The sequence below is a fragment of the Acomys minous genome (assembly GCF_964271855.1).
Source record: "Acomys minous genome assembly, chromosome: 3".
NCBI classification, from domain to species: Eukaryota; Metazoa; Chordata; class Mammalia; order Rodentia; family Muridae; genus Acomys; species Acomys minous.
Window position 1 is genome coordinate 138833283 of NC_140485.1, and position 27709 is coordinate 138860991.

At 46.4% G+C, this 27709-nt stretch overlaps 1 protein-coding gene across 2 annotated transcripts in view; it reads left to right on the forward strand.

Annotated features, from left to right (window-relative positions):
* The first annotated feature begins 6288 nt into the window (after nt 1–6288).
* MAP3K4 (mitogen-activated protein kinase kinase kinase 4) overlaps nt 6289–27709 on the forward strand; it is a 92070-nt gene continuing 70649 nt past the window's right edge. For both annotated transcript variants that reach the window (XM_084777794.1, XM_084777795.1), the window contains exon 1: nt 6289–6629. In XM_084777794.1, the coding sequence (XP_084633920.1) occupies nt 6469–6629 (161 nt within the window). In that variant the 5' untranslated portion in view covers nt 6289–6468. The remainder of the gene's footprint in view (nt 6630–27709) is intronic.

The following is a 27709-nucleotide window of genomic DNA, read 5'->3' on the forward strand; positions in this document are numbered from 1 at the left end:
TCTGAAGGAGATAATTGTTTGGTCCTTTGCTTACTTAATAAACCACTTACCAACCTCTTTTAATAATTCCCGTGCAAACTTAGTGTGAATAGATTTTTGTGGTGGGATGTGGGCATCCTCTAAACTACCCCTGCACTGTTGGGTGAGTGTATCTGCACATGCATCCTCCCAGACAATTCTGTTTATTGTGACATTGCTGGGCTGGTGTCCTTGGGAGTTTCTAGAGCTGTTTTTCTTAAAGGGTCATTCACAGCTTCCCGCTGCTTATGCTATACTTTCCAGGGCAGCTGGCTCTTTTTCCGATCCTCTGTGTGAGCCCCAGGGCTTCTACAGGAAAAAAGTCACTGACCCGGTTAGCAGCTGAGGAGAGCCGTGTGTACTGTCTCAGCTCTGGACGTGAGACTGGGAATCTAAGGCCCCTCAGGAGCCAGCTGTCTGTGAAGGGTCGGTGGGAGGCTCCTTCTTGGTCTGTTTTTTGCCTTCTAGTGTTGGCCACTGAAGCTATGGCTGCTTCATGCCGGTGTCTCATGTCACGCTGTCTTCCTTCAGTGTTTTGAGTCTTTCTGCGCCCCCAGCCTCTTCTGATATGAATGCCACTTTCCACATTCAGGGCTGAGGAGTACGCTAATGATGTAGCATTAAGGAGTTTAAGAAGCATTAAAATGGCTCACATTCTGGCTCTTTTAAAACAACAAAATAACCAGAATGTCAACAACAACAACAACAACAAAACTGGTACCAATTGGGTTGAAAGATGGGCCCACTGCACTCCACTGTGACCTTATCTTAACTTAGTTACATCTCCAGAGGTCCCAGTGGCAGCTAGTAGTTTTATTATTATTTGAATGTTTGTGTCCCCTTCAAAAATCTATGTGATGTCTTAAGACTTAAAACCCCTAAGTGGCAAATTCTGAGGCCAGAGGCTTCACAAATGGCGCTAGTGACCTTATAAAGGGGCCGGGATACAGCTCACTTGGTAGAGTGCTTTGCATAATGCATATGAAGCCTTGGGTTCCATCCCCAACACCAGAGGTGGCAGATGCCTGTCATACACACTAGCATTTGCAAAGCCAAGGCCGGAGGATCCCTGCTACACTAGAGTCTACCTCTGAACCAAGAGGGGATGGCACTGAGAGACCTAGCCCAGCCCTGGTCTGGTCACCTCTAGTTCACCAGGATCTCTAGGCAATCCAGGCACACTTGAGATTTTGAAGAGTGAAGTGAAATAACAAAGTCATTTCCATTTTGAATACACATAATGCATTTTGTTTAAATGGGAAAAATCAGCCGCCAATCTTTCTGTTCTCAAATATTCTCCAAAGATCCTTCTAATTATCAAGACAGATTTCAGGAGAAAAGTTCTGAGGCATATGCAAGGCGGATTATGCCTGTAATCCCAGCACTGAAGACACTAAGGCAAGAGGCCTGCAAATGCAAAGCTATCCTGGGACACATAGCGAGTCCTTGTCTTAAGTTGGTAATGATATCAAATCCTGTTTGTTTAATTGGAACTACTCCAGTCAACTGAGGTGACAAGTAAACCATGACAAGAAAAATCTTCCGACAGAATTAGTCCCAGATGGTGGTAGTTCAGGTCTGAAGGGAAGCTAGGAGCCTGGTGATGGGGCTCCGGGCGTCTACTGAGGGGGGGCCACTCAAACAGTGTTTGTGAGGACAGGTGGCTTAGAGGGTGGAAGTGGAGGGCGCATGGTGCTGACAAGGGCACAGACCTCCTTGTTTGGTCATCTCGGTTACTCTCTGTACCTGGCTTCTCTACACACAGACACTGTTGATTGTAAGGGAGCTAAGGTCACTGAGGTACTGCAAGCTGCCGTTTCTCTGCCTCTGAAACTTCTGACCTGAGTATCAAGGCAGCGACGGAAGTATGAGAAGCGGGAAAGGCTCTTAGCGTTTCGGTGGGGTGTGTTGGAGATGCGTCACTCGGAGTGGGCTCCCTTAGAGCGCCCAGTTTTTAAAGGCGTTTTCCATCACGGCAGGCTCTTGAAGATGGGAATGAAAAAGTCGTTCCAGATGCGGGGAGCTGTGGGCTTGCTGTCTTGGCGGGCACTGACTGTCTTTTCAGAAGGAAGTGAAGTGCTACGCTGTGCCTCACTGCTCCCTGACTCCCCGGCTGCTGCAGTCTCACTCTATGTGGTGGAGCGCACTTCCCTTTTCTTTATTATGGTTTATTTCATTGAATAGGACCTACTGTTGTAACTTTTAAAGAAAGATTTATTGATTTGATAATTTTATGCGTATGTGTGTATGCCTGCATGACTTGATGTGCGCCACATACACATCTGAGCCCTGGAAGGCCAGAAGAGAGCTTTGGATGCTGTAGCAGTGGAGTTGTAGGTTGTTATAAGCTTCCATATGGGCGGACCCAAGTCTACTGTAAGGGTAGAAAATGTCTTTATGTCCTTAATCACTCAGTTGTTACTCCGGCTCCTAGTCCCCCTCCTCCCTTTTTTAAGTATGCAACTTTGTTTTGTTTTTTGAGACAGGGTTTCTCTGTGTATTCTTGGCTGTTCTGGGCTTGTTTTGTAGACCAGGCTGGCCTCGAACTCACAGCGATCCACCTGCCTCTGCCTCCCAAGTGCTGGGATTAAAGGGGTGCGCCACCACCATTCCTGGCTGAGTATGCAACTTTTAATCCTTAGTTTAATGAGAGGATAGAAACTGGGTTTATGATTTTCACAGAGACTAATGTCTGGAATAAAGAGTAGTTTGTGTTATGGTGGACAAATAACAAAAACAAACAAATCTCAGATAATCAACAACAAACAAGACACACAAAAATAACAAACACAAAAGCTTACACAAACAAAAACAGAAGAGGTTTTATCCAACTTTCCACTATTCAGAAGTATGAGACTTTTATTAAGGACTGTTTAAAAAAGTCAGGTAAATATATTCTACATGCATCTGGCTTCTGAGTGTTTTAGTAGTAGGTAGATATAAATGTCAATCAAGAGGGAAACACACACACACACACACACACACACTCCATCTTTCTCTGTGTGTCTGTCTCTCTCTCTCTCTCTGAGTCTGCCTTTCTCTGTGAGCAGGAAGTGAACGTGAATCAGCCTCCTCTACCAGCAGAGTAGGAGGTCTGTGCTCTTTGTCTCTGCAGAGCTGTGAGGAGCCACTGGGAATACAGAAGAGCATGGCTGCTAAGGTCTCGGAAAGGTCACACAGGAAGTTAGTTGGTTGGCCAGGCTCACAAATACCACCAGGAAGGGAGAAAGTTATTTTAAGTAAAATGCATCACCTTGCTAAGAATGATGTTAAAATCTACAGCTTTGAAGTTTATGCCTTTGAAATAGTAAATTATTATATATTTTGACACAAACTTCTTTTTGAATCATTTTGGAAACTTGTGGCTAGTATACTACTGTAGATAGGATTCTAAGGTAATAAATACCATAATACCCCGGCCCATTTCTCTCTCTCTTTCTCATATATCCAGACACAATAGTTTGAGAGTTCATAAGCATGATAACACATGACCTCAGCTTGTTAGCTTATTTGGAAAGCAGAAATATTTACACATGAATACAACTGTTTTGTGCGTGCGTCACCACTGGGCTTGAATATACCAGTAAAAAAGGCACGAGTGTTATGTACCTTGCCTAAACTGGATCTTTGGTAAACTTTTAATGTTCGTTTTATATTTATTTTTAAGTTATGCATATCTGTCTCTGACTCTATGTACATGCAAGTACAGGTGCCTGCCAGGCTGTTAGATTGGATTACTTGGAGTTCCAGGCATTTGTGGTCAGTCCAACACAGGTGCTGGGAACAAAACTCAATTCCTCTGCAAGAGCAGTATGCACTCTTAGCTTCCAGGCCATCATCTCCCCAGCCCTGAATTTTAACTTTGGAATTAAAAAAAAAAAAAAGGCAACAGAGACTATGTGAATTCAATCTTGAAAACATATAGAAACGGTTTTCATAGATTTTGATGTCAGTATTTTTAAGGGCATGATTAAAGGCAATGCAATCTGTCACTTGCTAAGTAGTAATTTTAACCTATAACTAAATTCTACATGATAATAGGATTATGTAGCAACAACACCCTACCCAATGTATGAATGCAACTTATTTCTGTGGGCTCTTCAGGTGTATGGAGGAGCCTGATGAATGCAAGAGCCGATTCACAAAAAAAAAAAAAATATATATATATATATATATATATATATATATCTAGGATCTCCACAAGAGAGCAAAATTTAAAGAAACAACCACATCATGAGACTCTCATACATTCTAGACAAAGACTACTAAGTTTGTGAAGAAACAATGACGCAGTGGCTATCTCAGAGAGCACTAAATTCTAGGGTTGTTATTAAGGAAGAGTGAGATGGTGGCAGTTGGGGGCCTACCGTAAGATGAGGATGACCTCAGAGTCTGCTCTCTCAGCTTTACAGAATCCCCAGTTGCCAACCTCTAGCGGGCCAAGGGCATCTTCCAGCCCTGCTCTGTGAAGCAAGTCCTTCCCCAAAGAATCTTCACAGCCTGCTCTGTGCAGGAAAGTAGGCCAATGGCTCCTTCGGAAGCCATTTCAGAGGGCAATTAGCAAGGTGACAATTTGGCATCCTCTGAGGTGGCCTGTCTTCAACACCTTCATAACAGTATTTGCTAGGTTCCTACCATGTGTCAGCACTGGGCTCCAGACACTTGGTGACTGGGCAGAACACAGGTGGCAGAACAGTATCTACTCTGAAGGAGCACACACTCTAGAAGTAAAGAAATGCCTCTGAGGGACTGAGGGGAGGAGGATGGGGGCTCTGCCCTGCAACCCTGGAGGCGCAGGACTGTGCTGCTGAGAGGGGCCAACAGAGGACCAGTGAGCCTGCACCTGCTGAGGCAGAAAGTCCCTGCACACAAACTGAGAACTTAGTACCAAGTAACCCAGGCCTCTGGGCACATTGCATGGGATGATCAGTTGAATGGAAATTTGTTTGGCTCCGTCTAGAATACACACTCCCCAGTAGAAAACCAAGTCAAGGCTCTTCCTGAGGCTGATTAATGTTCAGCGTTTTTTGACTGGGAGGCACACGTGTGCCCACTCACTCATTTCCAGGCAGTAGTCAAGAGACTTCGTTATCAACTTTCTTCAGTGTCTAAGGGGAGGCTCAGGTCAGCTAAGTGTAGGGGAAAATGAAATAATTAGAATTACAGAGAGCTGGGAAACACTCTGCTGAGCTTTCTTCGAACAATGGAAATGAGTGAGTCATTTAAAAATGATGCAGTTTTTATTAAGACGGATTCGGCTCATTTCCTTTGAATGCTGTTTTTTTGCTTTGTTTTCTCTCTCCCCTTTTTAGGCTCCTTAGCTCCATGCAGGAGAGGGTGGTTTGCTTTGCACGTGGCTGCATCCTCAGTGTCTAAGTCCTAATGTGTGCATTGAATATTTGTTGTTGAATATATAAAAGGAATGTCAACTCAGAAATCCAGGACTAGCAGGCCATATGCAAAATGTTGTCTGTTGTGATGATGACAAGGAAATGGAGCAACATTTCTGTGACACAGCTAACTTCACAGAGTATCCTTTATCTTTCATCTTGCTTGGCTCTTAAATATTTCCTTAAATTTTTTTTCTCTTTTGGTCAGTTTAAAAAAACATTTGTTCAAAATGTGTTTTTCTACATAGTAAAGATAAAATAAAGAATTTTAAAAATCAGAAAATTCAAATTACTAGAAACACAAATATTTGGTTCTGAATGCTATTTTTGAACTGAATCTGGATTTCAGATGGCACGTTAGCAACTCAAGGCTGTGAAGCTGCACAAGGTACGGACGAAGGAAGGATGCCCTGCTATTTCAAGTCTTTTTAAAACTTCGAATCTCTAGAACTTCTTTATCCGTCCCTTTCTCTTTCAGTGTAGGAACTGTGAAGGTTTCTGGAAAAACACTTCTAACCTTGGGATCCTGGGTGTGGATGGTGTCCTCTGCTGCCTGCATGGTGTGTCACTATGACTGTCTGAGTCTGCAGAAGGCCCGCGCTTCCATGTCAGAGCTGTGGGCGTCTGCGTGACATCATCCTTACTCGGAAGGGCTGGATCCAGCCGTGCACAGACCTTGGGCTTAAATTTATGAAGCATCCCTGCTGGCTCAGACAACCTAGCTTCTCCCAGTGTCTCCTGCGCCCTTGGCCTCAGGACCTCCCGAGGCCACCCGCCGCCACCCAGAGACACCTGACACACCACGGGCCAGTGCACTCCTCCCTCTCTCGTCGCCCCGCCCAGGCGGACTCAGCCGCCCGCCGAGGCGTGTCCCTCGCTGCCCGCCGTAGCCCGGCGCTCGGCCGGCCGCCGTTCCCAAGATGGCCGCGGCGCGCACGGCTCCTGCGGCGGGCTAGAGGCGGAGGCGGAGTCGAGTCACTCCCGCACGCCCTGGCTCCGGGTCTTCCGCACCAGGCTGCAGCTGACGACCCTCCGCGGTCATGCGGGGCTCGGTGCACGGATGAGAGACGCCATTGCCGAACCGGTGCCCCCTCCTGCCCCCGCCGTCACCCCTGCAGCCGCCATGGAGGAGCCGCGGCGACCGCCGCCGCCGCCGCCGCCGCCACCGCCACCGCCACCGCCGGAACCCGAGCCCGAGCCGGAGTGCTGCCCGGCGGCGAGGTGAGTGCATGGCTGCAGCCGCTGCTTGGAGGGAGCCGGGTGGCGTGAAGGGGGCGTGGGGTCCTCGGCTGCGCGCGCCAGGTGGGCGCGGAGCATCCAGACCTCCGGCGGCGGGAGGGGCGCGGTGCAGCACGGACCGTGTGCTCGGCTTCCGCGCGACCCCTGCCGGGCCCCGAGGCCAAGCTCCCGAGCGACCCGGGACCTTGCACTAGTGCCCCCGGGGCCCTGCTGCTGCAGACTTCCCTTGCTTGCTCTGGGTGCCGCCGCCGCCGCCGCCGCGTCTTGGGCTGGGATCTGTGTTCCGACAGTAGGAAGGTGGTCCCCCCTTTCTCCCTCCAGGAAGAGGGAGGCGTAGAGCCCCTCAGCTCCTTGCTCCTTCATCCCTTCGCACCCCGCCTCCCAGCCTTCTGTCCCCAGGAAGAAGCTTCACTTAACTGCATACTAGTTTCCTTGCTGATGTCCTTTTACTAGCCAGATGCAGAGCATTGCGCACATACAAACTAAGGGTTAATGTGTGAAACTTTGCTACCGCAGGGTGCTCCGGGATGGAACTTTGGTGCCCAGAGTATCTGTTGCATTCTGTTCCATAGAAGCGCTGCTAGCTACTAATAAGAGTCTTTAAGTTTTAATTGGGAGGGTAAATTCACCGCGCTCTGTTTTTGTGCTTGAACGCCTGTCTTTTGCATCCCAGGATAAGCTGTGGCTGCCCCCTGCCCCCTATAGTGAGAACACTCCCACAGCTCCTCCTGGCTTAAGGTCTTGCCCTATAATCCCAGGAAGAAGGCAGTTAAAAAGCTTTGCCTTTTCCTGCTTGAAGAAATAGCGAGTTTATGGTTGTAGTGGGACCTGGACACAGGAGCCATTCACATCCTTACTTGTCACCACTAGGTTGCCTGTGAGGATTTTTATTTTTTCAAAGCTGTGAAAGCCACTGCTTTATGTTTCTTAATTTCAAGATCTGTGACATTTTAAAGGGATATTGTCTTTAAAGAACTGCACAGGGAGCTATGAGAATTCTTCCAACATTTTTTAGAAGTTTTGTCAGAAAGTTCATAATTTTCTAATTGTATTAGTTGTTGAGCAATTTTGACTCCTTTTAAACATTAATTTAGAAATAATAAATGGGAGTCCTTAATGCTTAAAATGTTTTACCACTTAACCATTGCTTCTGTTAATTCATTTACTCTTCACAACAGTCTCATGAGTTAATTCAGCTATTCATCTCCTTTACGTAAGAGGAAACCGAGGCAGAAGGTAAATAGCGTATATAAAGGTTAACAGCTCATAATAAACAAAGGTCTGGCTGCTTAGCTTGTGCCTTAATTATCATGAGGAAGAGGGATGATTTCATATCCACAGACCCGACATTATAATTCTGTGTAACTGTACTCTGGGGGGAAAATGGACTTGAACGTTATTAGTTAGAGGTGGAAAGTGCAAAGGAATAAAAATCTATTGTAAAAACGCTTTTTTTTTTTTAGTTGATAAAACAGCTTGCCTTCCAGCCAGGATTCTGTCTCATTGTTATAATAAAAATAGGTCAGGACGATGGGCTTCTTCCAACTGTAAGTGAACAGCAGTGTATGGAACAAGAAGATCTTTGAAGAATTTTCCTTAGCAACATTGCAGTTAATTTTACAATAGCAAATCTGCAAAGCAGATTCCTTGGTGAAGCCATTGCTTTTTGCCTTTTTTTTTTTTTGCTGCAGTAACTGACACTGCCTCCTCTTCAATAGGCAGGGGTGACCTCTGGCACGATTCCTGTAGATGAGTGATGATGTTGCAGGGGAGCCCCAGTTGTCTGTCTGCGGTCTACCTTCTTCACTGTTCACAGGAGGCGCGCTCGCACTATGCCCAGTGCCTCCTCCTAGCACGCTGGCGACCACTAATGTGCTACTTAGTGTCCTCAGGTTAACTGGCTTTCTGGCATTGTTGTTCATCTGCGGTACGTGTGTGTGTGTGTGTGTGTGTGTGTGTGTGTGTGTGTGTGTCTGTCTGTCTGTCTGTCTGTCTGTGTGATTGATCAGGAAGGCTGTATTAGCGCACAGGTCTTTTGTAGGAGTCAGGCCTGTACATGTTGGCTTCCAAAGCCGTATGGCAAGCGCACCCCTGGCAGATGCCAGCAGCGCCCAGGACGTCTGCTGTGGGTGCGATTTGCTCCTGAGTTACGCAATGATGGAAGAACACACAACAGGGTGCCAGCTGACAGTGCTCTGACAGTCGTTGTTTTAGTGTTTATTGTCCGATGTGGGGTACTTCTGATCCATATTTTTGGTAGACAATTCATGAAGATGATTATGATTGTTTATAGTGAATAAGCTTTTTAATAAACATCCTTATTTCTTTTTCAGGCATCTGGGTGAGTATTAAGGGGATCCTGATATTGCTTAGGAGAACTTAAAGCTTTGCGTTAAAAGAGTTGTGTTACACACGGCCTCATTGTTCTCACTTACCGACCTTCTACAATGTTAGTAAATCTCGTTATTCCCTTTTCCAGCCAGCAGCTTACTCTGTGTAGCGTGGCTCTTCTTTGTTCACCTCAGAAGATGGGTTTTACTTCTTAGAAAGTCTTTGCGCATCCTCACTCCTGGACAGTCTGCTCTCTCTGTCACCTCGAATCCCTCCCTGCAGCTCATGTGCTTCCTTATTTGATGTGTGTCTAACCTTAGCTACTAGAACAGTAGGTGCCTTAGTGGAGGTGGCGGGGGGAGGGGAGCAGGAACGGGACAGAGGGAGTAGCTTTAGACAGAGGAGCAGCCAACTGGCAGCAGTGACCAGAAATGCTCCAGCAGTGGCAGGGACTATGCCCTGGCTTGGGTATGGCTTGACTGTCCCTGCTTCCTTTGTCACTTCATGAGGTCGCTTTATTTCCTTCCTTGGTGCCTTGAAAATCTTGTTCTGAACTCTACTGAAAGATGGGGATACACAGATCCTGCCTACTTAATGGGTAGATTGTCTTAACAGCCTCCTGCCAGTTAGTTCCTCATTCCTCCAGGATTATCTGTCCATTGCAGGCTCCTTTCTCCACCGTCCCATTAGACCAGGTGGTATGGATTCTGCCTAAGAACTTAATGTTGTTTACAAGTTGGCAGGCTGTTGGAAATGGTTTTGTTAAGGGGAAAATGGAAGCCACGTGAGGAAAGAAGATTGGTTGACAGGTCTCAGCCTTGCCAGGTAGTACCGCATCGGCAGCAAGCAAGTGCAGGTGCTGGGCCTTGGCTTCGTGGCCACGGTGTCTTCGAGTAACTCTGGCTCATAGGAAAACCCCACAATCTATAAAAGGCTGATCTCAAAGGACCCCATAATTTACACCAGCAGACTGGGAGGTAGGCTTGCCCATCTTGGGCACAGCTACTGCTTTCAGTAGCAGAGACAAGGGTCTTTCTTGACTTCACACAACTGCTTTCCCCATACCTTCTCACACATTTCTCTCATTTGGGTCACGTAATTTGTTTTTAATCTTTAGTCTTACTCTAATTAGATTATGGCAGCTCTTGTTTTTTCGGCTTTGATTTGGGATGTAGTATGTCCTTATACATAATTGTTAGGAAAGCCTCAGTGGTAGGGTAGATATTTTCTCTCCATAATGCCCATCTCCCACAAAGAGGCCTTTGGAGTAGTCTGACAGGGCGTGGTGAGGCTGTCAGTATCTGGTGCTTTCTGAGGTGTTTGTTGAATATTGTATTCATAAAGGATCATGATAATATGTGGTTTCTCTGGATTTAAGTCCACATTTTAAAAGTTAATTAGAATTCTGTAGCTATTAAAACCATGCCATTAAAGACATGTAGTGACATGGCAAGAGCACACAAGTGCACACAAGGCAAGTCTTCTTGGTGGGACGTGACTATTTTTAGAAAGATCCCCACGTACCTTTACTGTCTGATGTGCCCTCCTTTGAGCTCAGTGTAGGAAGCTGATCACCAATAGGAATTTGCAAAGGATGGTTCTGAGTCTGTCCTCTGCCCTGTCTCGCACTTGGAAACACCTCCGTCTTCATGTGCATGAACCCATGTGCACTGCAGTTCTGCCAGGAGTAATGAACTCCGTACCAAACCGTGACCTTAGGCTTGTTTCCTGAGGCGCGTCATGTCGGATCCAGGGGAAGGAAGTTCTCATCTTGATGACTGAAGTGCATCAGGGGAAGTCGAGCTAACTCCCAGAAGCTGCAGCCAGCCCCAGAGAGGTGGTTTGGTTTCAGATGGTGATGAAGACCCCAGAGAAACTCAGAGGCTGTGAGAGGCTTTGGCAAGTTAGGTCCCTTTCTGCCAAATGGATCCTCCCTTTGCTCTTTGGTTTGACCTGTGACTAATGAGATCTCTCTCTCTTTCTCTCCCTCCCCTTTTATGGTATGTGCATGTGTGCATGCATGCACCTATGTGTGTGCACATGTGACGGCCAGAAGGCAATGTTGAGTATCTTCTGTTGCTCTCCAGTGTAGGTTTTGGGACCCGGAAATTCACCATTTCTCCTAAATTGGCTGGCTAGTGAGCTCTCTGTATCTCCGTCTCCCCTGCCCCCACCCCAGCACTGGGGTTACAGATGTCCGTCATGCCTGGCCTTTATGTGGGTGCTAGATTCAGTTAGGCATCTTCAAATCATAATACATAGCACATTCACGTTTGAGAAACCACACACACAGAAGAAACATTGGAAACATGCTAGTTTTTTTCTAAAGCTTTTCATAATGAGCATGTTGTATTTTCAGATAACACATAGTCATAGGACAGAAATCTGTGTGTGCAAGAGCATATGGTATGCACACATGTGTGTTGGTCCATGTGCCCACCCATGCTCATGCAAAGGCTACAGGAGAATATCAGATGCCTTTCACCGTATTTATTTGTTTGTTTGTTTTGAGACAGACTCTCTAAGTCTGCAGTTCAGCATTCTGGCCAGGGTGGCCGTTCTACAGGCCCCAGGATCTGCCTGGTTCTGCCCCACGCCCCAGTGCTGCAGTTGCTGGCATGGCAGCCGTACCTGGGTGCTGGGATCTGAAGTCAGGTCCTCTTGGATTCACAGCAAACATTCTTATTAATCACTGAGCCATCTCTTTAGCCTCGAATTTTTAAAAAACTGATATCTTTATTTGTCTGTTTATCAGTCTGTGAGTCTGTCTAAGGGCGTCTGCTGCTTGTGTGCAAGTTTCCTGTGGGGACCAAAAGGCTGTGTTGGAGCTCCATAGTGCTGGAGTTAGAATCAGTCCCGAGTCACCTGATGTGCAGCCCTCAAATTTCTAACTACTGCATTTATTATTTTAAGTCTCCTTATTTTGAATTGTTACTAAAAATTGAAATTTATGAGTACCATGTACCGTATGAAGAGAATATTGTTACCAAGTTTTAAATGAACTTAAAATTTATCTTATTAATTTTTGGTGTGTGTGAGTTTACCCGAGTTGATTAAAGCAAGCTGGTTTTTTTTTAACCCCTCAGTTCACCTTGCATTAGCGAGTACTTCAGTGGAAACAAAAGAAAGATCTGGTGTTCTGAGGGTCTTTCATATTTCTGGAGAGCTTATCTAAAGGCCAGAGCTACATTACCCACAGGTGTGCCCTGTTAAGAAGCTTCCTCTGTTTTCCCTGGCATATTTGGGATGGCCTCATTTGAAAGGGACATCACTCTGCTGACAGAGGGTGTGGTCAGCGTGTTCTCAGATCCCTGCAGAGCTCAGCCTCCTGTAGCAGAGTGTTTGCCTCTCAGCGTGTGTTTGCTGACAGCCAAGTGGAGTCTGGCTCTTCCCTTGCAGGCGCATTCAATTGCCCTGTTTTGCAGACCTCAGTGGATGTGTTGATCTCCTTGATCTTACAGAAGGCACATGTTGATAAAGCTGCAGCGAGTGCTATTAGAATATGTTAGGCATTCTGTCAAAGTGTTTCGTAAATGGATTTCATGTCAGCGCTATTTTAGAAGGACTAAGCCATCTGTAGAGAAATGTGAACCCTGAGCTATGAAGCCGAACAGGTTGCTGCTTTAGGGAGCTCTTTGCTTGTGAGCTGTTTGAAGATGCTGTACTCAGATTTTTGACAGAGGGCTGTTAGAGGACAGCCTAGGGCTGGCTTAGAGAAATTAGGAGGCGTTGTTAAACAGTGTAGTCTCTTGGTGGGGGAAATTTTGATTAAAAAAAAAAGCCCTTTAATACATGTATTTAAAATCTGAAGTTTATATATTTTTTTAAACCAAGTGTGCTCTCATATAGCTCAGGATGGCTTAAGACTTCCTTTGTAGCCTAGGATGGTCTTGGAAATTCTGTTGTTTCTGCCTCTTTCAGAGATGCTGGGATTGCAGGTGTGTGCCACTCTGTGTAGTTTATACAGTGTGGGGATTGAACCAGGGCCCTGTACATACATTTCACAGTGACCCTGTGTTTTTCATTGTCCTTGAAGATGTTCATCTGTCCCGTTTTTCTTTTGAGGAAAGAGCCTTTCCAGAAAAAAAAAAAAAACCAACCAAACAACAACAACAACAAAAAAACGCAAGGAGGGAAAAAAGGAAAGACAAAAAAACCTCTCCACTCCGGGCAGTGGTGGTGCACGCCTTTAATCCCAGCACTCAGGAGGCAGAAGCAGGGGGATCACTATGAGTTCAAGGCCAGCCTGGTCTACAAAGCAAGTCCAAGGCAGCCAAGGCTAAACAGAGAAACCTGTCTCGAAAAAACAAAAACAAACGACAACAAACAAACCTCTCCACTCATCATAGCCCACTTCCCCCCATGAAGATGTGGGTCCGAGAGTGTAGACATGCCAGAGCTCAAAGCTTTTACATCAGGCCTGATCTCATGCAGGCTGTGCTTAGAGCAGGTGGCTCAGAGGTGACCTACAGTGATGCGTTGTGCAGAAGTTTGAAAGTGCTGTATAGTAGAATAGATTTATGAAGTATTTGATGCTGTAATATATAATTATAGTAATTATTCTTTTGTAGCATACCTTGTTCATTATTACCTACTGAGTTTATTTTAAGACTCACCAATGGATTGGGACTTTGATTTTGCAGTACATGGTTGCACTAAAACCCAAAAGGATGCTGTTGTACTTTTTACATTGTCCTTTGAGACTGAGTCAGGAGAACAAGTGACAGTATTTAGCCACCAAGGGCCTGCAGTGGTTTGCATGTGAGGTTTCCTGATGCTGGTGGTATTGGTGAGGCTGTCGAACCTTTTGGGCATTAGTCCTACCTTTAACCCCTAGGGCCATGAGGTCGAGATTTGAAACTTCTAAGCTGACTGGACTTCCAGCCAGAGCGCTCTGCCTCATGGTCTGACAAGATGTAAACAAGCCTTGCCCCAAGCTCCCCCTTACCACAGATGCACTTCCCACCTTGATGGAGTGTGTCCCCTGAACCATGAATCAAAACCCTGAATCTCCTCCCTTATATTGCTTGTCAGGTGTTTCTCACATGGACAAGAAAAGCAGTGGCAGAGATTGTCCTTAGAAGTAAGGTCATTGTTGTGACCATGTGATCTGTAAGGTCGATACTATGACCATGATCTGTAGGCCCTTACTGTGACTGTAGTCTGTAGGTTGTTATTATGACCATGGTCTGTAGGCTGTTACTGTGACTGTAGTCTGTAGATTGTTACTATGACCATGATCTGTAGGCCCTTACTGTGACTAGTCTATAGGTTGTTACTATGACCATGGTCTGTAGGCCCTTACTGTGACTGTAGTCTGTAGGTTGTTACTATGACCATGGTCTGTAGGCCGTTACTGTGACTGTAGTCTGTAGGTTGTTACTATGACCATGGTCTGTAGGCCGTTACTGTGACTGTAGTCTGTAGGTTGTTACTATGACCATGGTCTGTAGGCCGTTACTGTGACTGTAGTCTGTAGGTTGTTACTATGACCATGGTCTGTAGGCCGTTACTGTGACTGTAGTCTGTAGGTTGTTACTATGACCATGATCTGTAGGCTGTTACTGTGACTGTAGTCTGTAGGCCCTTACTGTGACTGTAGTCTGTAGGTTGTTACTATGACCATGGTCTGTACGCTGTTACTGTGACTGTAGTCTATAGGTTGTTACTATGACCATGGTCTGTAGGCTGTTATTGTGATTGTAGTCTGTAGGTTGTTACTGTGACCATGATCCTGTAGGCCTTTGGAACTGGTTTGTGTGAGGAGTGTGGAAAAGTTTGGAGCTATAGGCAAGAAAGCTCAGAATGTTGTGAGTAGGATGCTCTTCTTGGAGTTTGGAAGATCAGGATGTCAGTGTGCATGCAGACAGTCAGAGCAGGCTCAGGTGGCTTCGGGGGAGGTCAGGGATCTGCTGGGAATGGCACTAGTGACCGTTCGTGTTACATTTTGGAAAGAACTGGGCTGTCTTCAGCCCTGGAGACACTAGTATATTAAGGATGTCAGGGACGTGAGCTCTCATGGAAGAAAACTAGAGTGAGACGGCAAGATAGTCACGGTTAGAAAGAGAGTGGATGCTGGGAGTGAGTCCTGTTGAGCAGGGCATCGAGGCCACTGCCCTGCTGTTGCTTACTGCTTCCGGTCAGGTCTACAGAGCAGAGCAGAAAGGTGTGTAAAGGTGAGAGAGTGTGAGTGAGTTTAAAGCTTGGACAAAAGTGCTGTTGATGCAGCAGTGATAAGTGCTGAGGTCTGTAGGGTTCTTTTCTGTAACTGAGAAGAAAGTGCACTGTAAAGAGGGACCATCGGTGTCTGCCAGGCAAGGCCCCACCTTTGAAGGCCTGGGGTGCGATGCTCCAACAGGATCAGCTATAGACATGTTTTCCTGGCTTCAGCTGTACAGGGACTCAGAGGCCACCGCAGCTGTGGTGAAAGGTAACCTCAGCCTGCAGTCAGAGCGCAGTGTTGTCATCCTTGTAGTACTGGTTTTGTGTGTGGATCAACAAATGGAAGAGTTACAGGTCACGGAGGCTTACACCACGGTCCCAGGCTGAGCTAGGCCATGTGCAGTGGGGCTGGACTCCCTGTGTGGAGCTCGTCAGTAGGCTGTCTGTGACGCCGTGGAGTCTAGGTGGACCTGGAGACTCCAGTGTGTGAAAGATGCAGGAGCGTGGGGCCCCTGTGCAAGAAAGCAGAAGGTACCAAGTGGAGACGGCCTGAGAGAGAGTGATGTGCTGCAGGCATCACAGCCCTTTTGGAGTGCGGGAAATGTCACCAGGAGCCCCAGGTTCTGGACGTGGCGCTTCAGGCTTTCCATATGCCCTGCTGTGCTCCAGTCTTGCTCTGGTGCCTTTACCTGCTGCCCTCCCATTGCTCTCCTTTGCAACGGGAGCTTTCACTCCGTGCTGTTGTGTGACGAACAGGATATTCTCCACCGTTGAGTGGAGAGTGAGATCTGACTCTCACACGAACTCTGGTGCCCCTTTTCTGACCACATCCCCTGGATGGGGAGGCCTGGTGGCACTCAGAGGAAGGATTAGCAAGTTACCAAGAAGAGACTCAATAATCTTAGAGCATATATAGGGGGAGGAGGTCTCCCTCAATCACAGACATAGGGGAGGGGAGAAGGGGGGAAAGTGGGAGGGAGGGAAGAATGGGAGGAAACAGGGGAAGGGCTAACAATCAAGATGTGATATGAATAAATTAATAAAAAAAGAAGTATCTTTATCCGCATTGATTTTACAGGGGTTGGGGTTACAAAATTGCCTCAGCTCTCAGAAGACACTGGCCTTTTGAGCAGTGCAGGAACTGTAAGACTGAGGCCCTTTGAAGTAGGGACTTGATTGGCTGTCACCATGGATGGCCACATGTCTGTGGGATCGATGGCAGAAGGCTATGGCTTCAGTAGGGAGTACCTTCAGCAGGCTCACAGGTGTGAACAGCTGATCCCCAGCTGGCGGCAGTGTTTGGAGAGGTTGGGAAAGCTGTTGTGGCCTTGGGCCTCGCCGGCAGGGGTAGGCTATGGGTGCTGCACTGGGCTTAATGCTCCAGGCTGGCTCCACTTGTATCTGGAGCTCTCTGAATCCTGTTCAGTGAGAGTTGAGAAGAGCCCACTTCAAGCCTCTGCTGCCACCGTTGGGTGGGTGGCCCGGGCAGTGCTCTGCCCTGATGGGTGGGTGACCAGGGCAGTGCTCCGCCCAATGGGGAGCCAGATTGAATTCCTTTCCTTAGGTTGCTTCCTGTCAGGTACCTGGTCACTGTGTGGAGAAAAGTTACTGGAACATGGATCAAGTTCTGAGGACGATAGGCCAGATCCTTATCCTAGACTTCAGTGTGAGTGTCCTGGGGGACAGGGAATGTCAGGCTGCAGTCCCTGGAGCAGAAGGACTCCAAGACGTAGGCTTTATTTTAGAGACTAACACTGTGGTGAGTATATGACCTCCTGAGGTGGTTAACTCACTTTTCTCTAAAACTCTGACCTGTGTTTTAAATTTTCCAAATAGTGTAGTCCTTAAAGATGAAAAATGGGAACTCATTTTTCTCTGGTGTGTGTGTGTGTGTGTGTGTGTGTGTGTGAGAGAGAGAGAGAGAGAGAGAGAGAGAGAGAGAGAGAGAGAGAGAGAGAGAGAGAGAGAGAGAGAGAGAGGGAAAGCGCGAGAGCGCAAGCGAGCGGGGGGGGGGGAGGCTGGGGGGGGAGAGAACATGAGAACACACATGTAGGTGTTAGGATACAGCACTGTGGCCTTCTTCCTCTCTCAAGATTGCTTACTTGAGGCTCACATCTCTCTGTTTATGTCTTTGAGAGCTCTAGTTGTCTGCAAGAGTGTGTTACCCTCAGCACTTGAGCACCCTTACGCTCACTTGTTCATTGTTGTTTGCCGTAAATAAATGAAACTCCTTGAGGGCCAGGACAGGAGGTTTGGTGCTTCCTCATCTCGTTTACTGGCAGCATGCAGACACACTACCACTGGTAGCTTCATTTCTTTTGAAAAACAAAACCAGTAATGGCATCTACTTCATAGGCTGCTACTAGCTTTCCTGTGTTAGGTGTTCAGTATTAGTGCCATTATTATATTTCTGTTTTGTTTCTTGTGGCTTGACATAAAAGGAAGTGGGAAAGCCCACTGTAATTGTCTTTGAAAGTCATCAAATACCCCTTGGAACTAGGATTTTTTTTTCTTCATTTGTAGAAACCATAGAAATGAGAAAGTAGATTTTGAGGGGCCTACCTTTCCCACACCCCCTTCCCCCTTTGGCTCCGTTTGTGATACCCCCTGCCCTGCTGGAAGCTGTGGAAGGTGCTGGGCAGGGCCCGAGTCATGTCGCCAAATGCTCTGCTGTGACTACGGATGAAATCTCTTGTTGCAGTGGCGGGGACAAAGCCAGCTTTTTCTTTGGAAGTTTTTAGTTGTTCACTTAAGTGGACATTTTTGTATAGCTTTGATTAATATGCTTTTCAGTTTTAAAATTTAAACACTATATTTAAGAGTATTTTTTCCTTCACATTGATGTAGTTCCTTTCCAGAAAGTATATGAGGTCTGCTTGCTAAATTAAAGTAGCCTAATTACTTAGAAAGGCAACACAAGTCCATTGTAGAAAAACCGGGAAAAGTCTGAAGATTCAGCAGCCTCTGCTCCAGGCCGCCTAAGTCCTTGTACTTGGCATTGTGAAGATGATGACTAACAACCGTATCGGTCACTCTCTGACGTGGGGTTTATGTCATAAGTCTGTTTGCTCCCAGTTGATAACTCATCATGTCATTCTATAGGACATACCAATGGCACGCGTGCCCTAATGTATATGATATAATTGATTGACTTACTTGGTAGTACATTTATATTTTCAATGGTTTGTAACATGGTTACACTTTAATTACTCAATTTTTAGTATTCCATTTTTAAATGATAGACTTCTTCTAGTTCTTAAAATAAGAATTTTAAAGCTCTTGGAACATGTTGCTACATTTTTTTCAACTGAAAATGCACCTTTGCTGTCCTTCACTCTGGTGTGAAGGACAACACACTGGACGGTTGAAGTTCAGGGTCAGTCAGTCCTCTCAGTTTTAGGAGTTGTATCAGTAGTGTGTTACTCTGTTTTTCTAGCAGTAAATGAAATACCTATGGCAGACCAGTTTTATAAAGATGCTTACTTGACCCAGACTTCTGTGGGCCAAAAGTTCAAATGTTGTGGCACAGGCTGCAGGTACTGCCCCTGCTGGCTCCATCACTTTCTGGCAGATAGCAATGGCTGGGACCCGGGACATGTGTGAGCAAGATGTCCCATTGCCAAACAGGAAGCCAGGGTGAAACCGGAGTCCTGCGAGAACTACCTTAATCCCTGTTGAGAGCACACCTGCAGCTGACTCTGGGATTTCCCACCAGGCCTTGCTGCTTAGAGGTCCCAGCATGTTGTAATAACTGCCACTCTGTGGAGAGGCTCTCAACACATGAACCTGTGGGGGCGTACCATATCCATGGCATAGTGTAAGGGACGAGGGAAGGGTCGTTCCTCAGCAGTACTTCAAGCAACCCATAGTCATCCGTGTCCCCCACGCCCCAGGCCTTTAGTAGATCTTGTTCTACTTGATTTCAGTCAGTAGTCTTGTGGACCCATCTGGGAGTTCCAGAAATCTTGACTAAGTCCATTGGTATTTTCTCAGAGTTGTTCAAACATGCATTCAGAAACCTGTACCTAAAAGTACCTGGCATAGTCTTTGCACAGGCCCCAAGACAGCCCTGACAGCCTGCCCCGGTGGAAGGCAAGTGTTTTGGCCTGCAGCTGGTTGCAGGTGCTGTCGAGACGCAGCAGAGGAAAACAGAAGTGAATCTGTGACTGTGGAAACCTCTAGTAGCTCACAGCTTGCTGATGTGTAAAGTGTCCAAGGCCCAGTGGGGACTGCTGCTCAGAGTAAGGTAGTTATTACAGATGCTGGCTGCTCCTACCAATGCCAGCAGGACAAATGGCAGCCCAGAAGCTCTGGACACAGTGTTGTGAGCACTCTGATGAGCCCAGCGTTCAAGGAAGCTAACCCGGAGTTGCATCTAGTTCCAAAAGTGGACACGTGATCTTTATGGAGGAAAACTGTTTAGCTGCAATCTTCAATGTAAGATAGTCTAAGCATATATTAGAATATACTAAGAATCTGTCAAAAATACCAGATACAGAATATACCCTAACCACTGTGAATATTAATATAAACCTAGAGGTTAAGTTCTATGAGTTCTTAAAAACAGCTGGTGTAGAGGATGCTGCATTCATATAAAATAAGCTGAGGCCAAGTGAGCATCTAAAAGCATATCTGAAATTATGGCTAATAATAAATACTGAGCATAGTAGTGGCAGCCCATCAGTGTATGTTACAGTCAGTGTTCATTGGAAACTTATACAGCAAGCAGCTTATGAAATCTTTTATTTTACTTGTGCAGATTTAAATAAAATATTTTATTTTACTTGTGCACATCAGGTGTGTGTGTGTGTGTGTGTGTGTGTGTGTGTGTGTACAGTGTCTCTTCTGATTGGATAATTCATGAAAAGTAGCATCAAACTATTGCATTTATTTTAAAATACTGCAGCCAACCAAATCTCTGGTTTTCCAGGGGCCTTCTGGGAAATCTCAAGGATGGTTTTAGGTGCAGAAGCTTTATTTGTAATTGATTTGGAGAAGGCAGAGTCTACAAGTTTTCAAGTTTGGATACAATGGGAGTCAAAGTTGACATGAACTGTAGTTGGTTTTATTCTTAGCCAAGGTACAACAGAATTTTTAAAAGTGAACTTAAGCAAATGACATGTAAAGGAACTAGAGAGGCTTGTTTTCTTTTGTAGCCAAGGATATAAGTCAGTGTGTAAGCCACAGGAGGCACACAGGACCTTTGCTGTGTATGTAGGTGGTACAGGAGGTAGGGTGACCCTACCAGTCTCCGTTAAAGGCAGGCCAGTAATCCAAGAAGCCTTCCACATGACAGCACGGCCAGATTATAGTTTTGTATGGATGTAATTTGATTCTAAAACAACAACAAAGAAAAATTAGGAAAATCTGCTTTGATTATGAGAAGTAAAATCCCTTTTCCATGAACCTTCTGTAATTTTGTACGTCATCAACAGATTCACAAGTATGTACCTTTTGTGGCATATTAAAAAACAGAGGCTTATAAACCTAAATTATGGTTTAATAATTAGTGTTTTCACACTTGCCCTTAGGCACGGTCTAGGTATATCCAGTGAGTAGCCGTAAATCAACTGTCCAGTACCAGCGAGGAGGGATGGCTCAGTGGGTAGGAGCTCCGGCTGCTCTTACACTGACGGTTACAGCTAGGGACCTGCATGCAGTTCCCAGTGCATACACAGCAGCGTAGGCTTTGAATTTTTAAAAACATACTTTATTTGGGGTTTCTTAATGCATCTACCTCCCTTCCAACCCACTGACTCTAGGTAAGAGAGAAAGAAGGTAGGTAGGGACAGGGGACGTAGACTTGCTTAGACTCAGTTTCTCCGGGCAATTCCATTCCTCACTGTTAGGATTCCAGCAGTCCAGCTAAACAGCAAACAGCAGGCATCAAATGCAGAAAGAATCAGCAATAGCCTTCTCGGAGTATTCTCTGGAGCATTTCCAGGAGCGTCTGAAGTGACCCTTCTCCCCCGCACCCTATCTCTGAGTCTGCACAAGGATGTTTTCCAGCTAGCAAAGACCATGCCCCCAGCACAAAGCAGTTTCCAGCTGACAAAAATCACACACCCTCATAGCTGTCATCAGCTGTGGATAAACTAAAGACAATTTCACATCCCACACTTGGGATCAAAACAAAAGCATATTTACATAACATAACCAAAACTTCCACTATACAGTGGCTTCTAACTATCCATATCTCTAGTGTTAGGGGCCCCAACACCCTCTTCTGTCTTTTACAGGCAGTTCACACACATGGTGCACGCACACACATAACATTTAAAAGGCTTAGGTTACCTAGAGATCTAGGCAGTGCAGTGTTATTGTAATAGAGTTCATCAGCTAGTGATCAGGCTTGATTAAGTGTTGTTGTTCTTTGAGACAGAGTTTCTCTGTGTAGCCCTCGCCGTCCTAAAACTCACTCTGTAGACCAGGCTGGCCTTGAACTCAGGGATCTGCCTGTCTCTGCCTCCCAATTGCTGGGATTGAAGATACATACCACCAGGCTTGACTAAAAATAGGTCTGATTTTGTTTTTGTTTTTGTGTTTATGAATTTATGTCTATATTCTATGTTAGCATGTTCAATTAGTAAAATTACAGAAATTCAGGAAGGATGCATAGAAGAGAAAAATCTCTATATAATTTAATTGGGAAAATCAAGGCCAAATGTTTTTACTAAACCAATGAAATAAATTTGTTTTGTTTTCTGAATAATTGCCTGAGTATTGTAAACTTGAGTTCTTAGTGTTTCTGAGTTCGTTTCTGTAAGACACTTCCTCTTATTCCCCTCATGCTGAACTCAAGATTCATTTTCCCTTCATTTTGGGCAGTTTGTAGACACATGATTTATCTGCAAGGCACTCAGAACAGGCTCCTAGGAGATACCTTGGAGGTAGGAAATACAGTGAGAGGCAAAGAGGCCTCTGAGCTTTAGACATGGAAGTGAAAACTTACATGCCCTGCTAAAACATTTTAGCCATGATGAAGCATAGACACAGCACAAAATCTACTACGTGCTGACTGTGTGCCTGGTGGGTATGAATCTTAATTGATTTGAGCTCCAATCATAATAGGTAGGTAAGTAGACAAATCATATGCTCTGTCATCTTTCAGCAGAGACGTGATCCCTGCTACCCACCCATTAATCTGTTTATAGAGATTAGCAGATGATCAGACCATGAAACCCACAGAGTCGCACAGAGAATTGGCTTGTCCATCCTTTACTTTTAGGCCAGTGGGTGAGGGCCAAAGCAGAGGAGGGACCATTCACCATTGGCCCGACCCCAGGCCTCACACAGAGACCCTGAGGATAGGGTCTTCATCCTGTCATCCCTAGCTCCCACCCACTGCTGGCAGAGTGAACTGGGTGATCCAGGTGACTTTATTAAGGGAGAAAGTGCTCACTAGTGAGCATGAATAGAAAGCAGAGCTTTATGAAACCCAGGAGGCACCGCCAAGGGAGGAAGGTGAGTCCTGACTCAGGATGTGGCCAGCCTCTGATTACTCTTTGGAACACAAAGGTATTTCTTGTCTGTCATGTTCAGAGCTCAAATGCTGTTCAGCACTTATCACAAGGGACGGACATGTGTCCAATTCCCTGAGCTCCTTACAGCACTAAGTATCTTAATTTGGGTCAAATAGCTGAAGGAGTTTATTTTAATGTGGTGGTTTTGCATACGTATATATATATGCACTACATATGTTCATTGCCCAAATAGGCCAGAAGAGGGTGTTGTGTCCCCTGGAGCTGGAGTTGCATGGTTGTGATTTACCTACCATGTGGGTGCTGGCCATCCAACCATGGTCCTTTACAAGAGCAGGCAGTGCTTTTAACTGCTGAGCCGTCTCTCCAGCCCCTGAAATAGTTTTCCTAATTCTAAGTATCTGGACACACATCTTTATAGAAACTATACAGAAAGTTTTCACATTTCAAGTCATCTCTTTGGTCCTGTGAACAGTGATTAGACTTCACTTCTGACTTCTGTTCACATACTGTTTTAAAATTGAGTTTTGGAGATTACTTCTTTAACTGTCAGTCTTTCATCTCCAAGATGCTTTGTAATTCTATGTATCATTAAATTTATGAATCATTACATCACATTGTAATAGTGCTTGTTAAATATGTTGGTTGTAGGATCTAGGGAAACATCAGACATTTCAATATTGGAAAATGTGTTAAAAACTAGTGAAGTATGGTTTTTAGTGTGGGATATGATATGTGTCTGTCAGGGCAGAGCCGTTGGCTCCCTTCACATGGTCCTGATGACGTCACAGAGAGCAGAACGCGGGACAAGGAAGAAGAAAGCGTGGCAATGGTTTTACTGTGCAGTATTTGGTTCAACCTTTATTGCCAGGAGGACTTGTGTGGCAGCTGAATTGCATCGTCACCACTCTTTCTCCTTTCTCTTTCAGGAAGAGTTTGTGAAGTTTTAATTGACTGGTTAGTTAGTCTGAGGCAGGGCTCTTGCTGTGTGCTTAGGCCTGGGCCGCATTGTCTTCCTGCCTCGCCCTCCCAGTACACTGTGTGTCTTCCTAACTTGTTGGGCTTTCTAGCTGCTTCTTGTCTGTTTGCTGTTACAAACTTTATTAAATGCATCTTTTTCAGCTCAATTTTTATGTATGCTCAAGTTTTTTTTTTAAATGGAGTAAAATTGTGGTACGTATGGTTTAGCTTAGTAAGCACAGGATTTTCCTGTTGAATTTTATGTAGCAGGGGCCTACGTTTTAAGACCTTTATATGTTACCAGATGCTTGGAGTTTTTGTGCGTGTTTCTACTGCAAATGCCTAGAGTTTATTCTTGAGATACAGTGATGGTTTCAGGGGTCATTAGGCTCTGGCCACACAAGCATGATAACCTGTGATTTCCAGTCCCCACGTAAAGGTGGGAGGAGACAACCAACTCTACAGAGTTGTTCTGTTCACATGTGTGTTGTGGTGTATATGTATGCCACACACATACAAACACACGCGTGCGCACGCACACATGCACACACATGCACACATTTTCTGTGAATTTTGCATCACACACCCTAATCCCACCCATCTCCCCCTTTCCTTCTGTCCACCCTCCACCCTTGCAACATCCCCCCCCCCAATAAAAAAGAAATCTCACTGTGGAAACTGTAGTGTGGCACAGCGTGGTTCATAGTGTACTCTCTTGTCCATACTTTTTTGCTTGCAGATGTTTATTGCAGTGAGTCATTGGTCTGGTATAAGGACTCTGGCTTCTGCTACTCTCTCAGTACTGGACCCTCACTGGGACTCCTCTCGGATATCCTGTTGTTGTCCAGTGTTAAGGAGATCCTAGAGTTGTGGATCTGTAGGACCAGCCCCTTCATGCACTCCAGCAGTTCATCGGTGCTGTAGATGTTGGGGTGGGCCAATTCAAAGTCCTGGTTCTGGGCCCAAGAGTTATCTGAGCTGGTCAGCCCGGCTGGCTCTCCTCCTCTCATTCCCTCAGGGCTGGCTCACCTGCAACTCCCACATCCTGGGCCAACTCTACTCTGCTGTCCAGGTGAGGTGCAGGGCCTGCTCTCCAAGTGCTGTAGCAGGTGAGGGGCAGAGCCAGCACTCCCGCTCTGATGACCTCTGGGCCTCTTGCCTACTGTAGGTGGTAAGGGGCAAGGGTGGAGGAGGGCATCCCTTGCCTATGCTGCTGCATGGCATACAAGTTTCGGGGCCCAGCTCTCCCACGCTCACACCCTCAGGGCCAGCTCACTTGGCCGGTCATCAGGGTCAGCTCTACTGTGCTGCCCAGGCGAGGTATAGGTCCCACAACCCCAAGTGCTGCGGCTGGCGAGGGGCAGGGCTAATGCTCCTGCTCTCATGACTCCAGAGCCAAGTCTCCCACCTGCCGCAGTTGGTGAGCAGGGAGGAGGGTATCTCTTTCTCTTCCATGCCACCCCACAGGAAATGAGTGGTAGAGCCAGCTCTCCCACGTTCATCCTTGGGGCTGGCTCACCTGCAACTCCTTGAATGTTCAGGGGACACTCTCCTGATTACTGTAGCTAGCTAGTGGCGGGGTCAGCTCCCTGTTTTCATGCCCCAGGGCCAGCTCTTCCATGATGTCCAAGTGAGGGATGGTGCCAGTTCTTAGACATTATGTCCCAGGAGGCAGCCCAGACCAAAGACATCTGCCTGGCTGGTGCTAACAGATGCCTGCTGCTGCAGGACCATGTACCTTGATTCAGCTCTGGTGTTAGCACAGGACAGGAGCCCACCCACTATGGTCCCAGGTGCCATCATCGGCCACACACATCAGGCTATTTCCTCATTACTCTCCAGACTCCAGTTCTGCCTCTCTTCTTTGTGCCCACATCCTTCTGTATCTCTTTCTCTTCCATTTCTCCACCACTTACTTGCTCCTCTTTATGGTGTTTCAGTCTCTGAGTGTCTGTGGTCGTCTCAGGAGTGGTCTCAGGAGTGGTCTCAGGAGTGCGATGCCCTGCTTGTATATTATGGTTGGGGCAGAAGTCATCTTGGGCATGGTTTCCCCACCCCACCCCAGGCCTGCTGAGTGCCAGACTGGTGGTCATCTCAGGCTAGCTTCCTGTCTGGGCCCCATGGCACGGGTCTGATGGTTGTCTCTGGCTCGCTTTTCACCTAGAACACCTGAGTGGCTTCGTGCGGTGGTCTTGGCTTACTCGCGCTTGACCCAGGCTGGGTACTTCTAGTCTCTGCCTTGCTCTCTATCCTAGGAGCCTATCCAGCTGGGCCTGTGGAGTGCTGGTCGTCTCAGGCCAGCTCCTTGTCCAGGCCCCCTCATAATAGACTGGTGGTCGTCTCGGGCTCACTTTTTCCAGGGAATGTTAGGCCGCTACATTCAGATGTTCATAGGTCAGAACACTGAGTGAGAAATAGCCTTTCTCCTCTCTGCCACCTACTGATGCATTTGTGCCACAGCAGGCCCACCTGCTGTGCCTCTAGAGGCAGCCACACATCCATATTTATATATGGCATGTGACAGGAGGAGTTCTGTTTGGAGTTAGAGAGTGGTATGGGGGCAAATGTAAGCAAAATGCAATGATAGATAAATGAACATGTCATAATAAAATAATTTAAAAAAGAGAAATTATAAAAATATTTTGAAAAGAACTGTGTGGTGTACTAGACAGATGAACATAGTCTTTGATTCCAGTGTGCCTCAGTTGTGTAGTCTTCATCCCACTGCAGGCCGCCTCTAACATGAGCACTTGGTGCTTTCGCTTTGACACTTCCCTGGTGAGAGAGTCTGGATTTGCTTGTAGTGAGAGAGCCACAGAAAGAGTGAGGGTGCCTTAGGATTTCTAGTGCTGTGATAAAACACTGGCCAACATCACCTTGGGGAGGAAAGGGTAGGGAAGAAAGAAGGTGGCTGGTCATGGCGGTACAGCGCTCACCTGCTCGCAGGAGGCCTTAGTGACGGTGTGTGCCGCTCATGCTTTATGCCCTGTCACGGGGCAGCAGTGCACATGGTTCCTCTTAGTGGGAGAGTGGGGACAGTGGAGCTCTGCCGAGGTATCATGGCTCGACCTCTGCGTGGCCTCACTGTTCTTGGCACACTGCCCTTTGCTTGCTCAGGTTGCTCAGGTTTTCTGAGAATGAAATGTAAACGGACCAGTAGAACTAATAAGACCGAAGCACACTTTGCTTTAGGCTCCTCATGCGAGGCTTCTGATTCTGTTTTCACAGTTGATTTACACATTCAGATACTTGCTTAGAGTCTGCTGCACCTGGGACTTGAGTGAGAGTTAATGCAGAGCTTGTCATGAGGTCCCTGCTTCCTCTTGCCTGTATTTAAATAGAACTCCCTTCTTTTCAAAAACAGCCCACTTGCCAGTGGCTTTTGAATTAATTTTTCCGAGTTGGAATAGTAGATGATTAACATGGGCTAGGATGGCTGGCAGAGGTCTTCCTGTTCCCTCTGACTTGCCAAACTTACTGCTGTTTTGTTTTCTCAAAAGAACAGGGGAGGCACCCTTCTTATGTTGGCCTGCAGACAACTTTGCCTCTTCTGAAGTATGTGTTGGAGTCGTCACCACCCCAAACTGGACAGGAGGCTAACAAGAGAACTAGAGGGGCAGAGATCTTGCCTTCATCTTTTTGTTAAAAACGGCTTTGTTGGGTTGTGTTTCATGTGTTATATAATCTACTGGTCCCAGGTATCCAGATCAGTGAGCACAGAGCTGTACAGCCTTTGCCATGTAAAGACCCCTGTACCTTTAGCTGCAGATCCACCCATCTTGTCTCCATCACTCCCAGTCCCGAGTCAGCACCAGTCTGCCTTTGTCAGCATGTGTTTACTGGTTCTGGACGTTTTATGTACATTCAGTCATATGTGATCAGAACTGGCTTCCTCCACCAGCGTAAATGTTCTCAAGTTTTGTACACGGCATGTTGTGCGCTGTTCTCCATTCCTTTGTGTGGCTGAGAAGTATTCCAGCGAATGTGCTGCATTTTGTGTAGCATTTCATGGACTGCAGGTTATCCGTTCAGCAGTGGGGTGTTGGGGTGTTTCCACAGTGTGACTGTGAGGAGGGTTGTGGCTGTGGTCATTCGCGCACTCGTTTTGTATGGCTATGTCTTGATCTT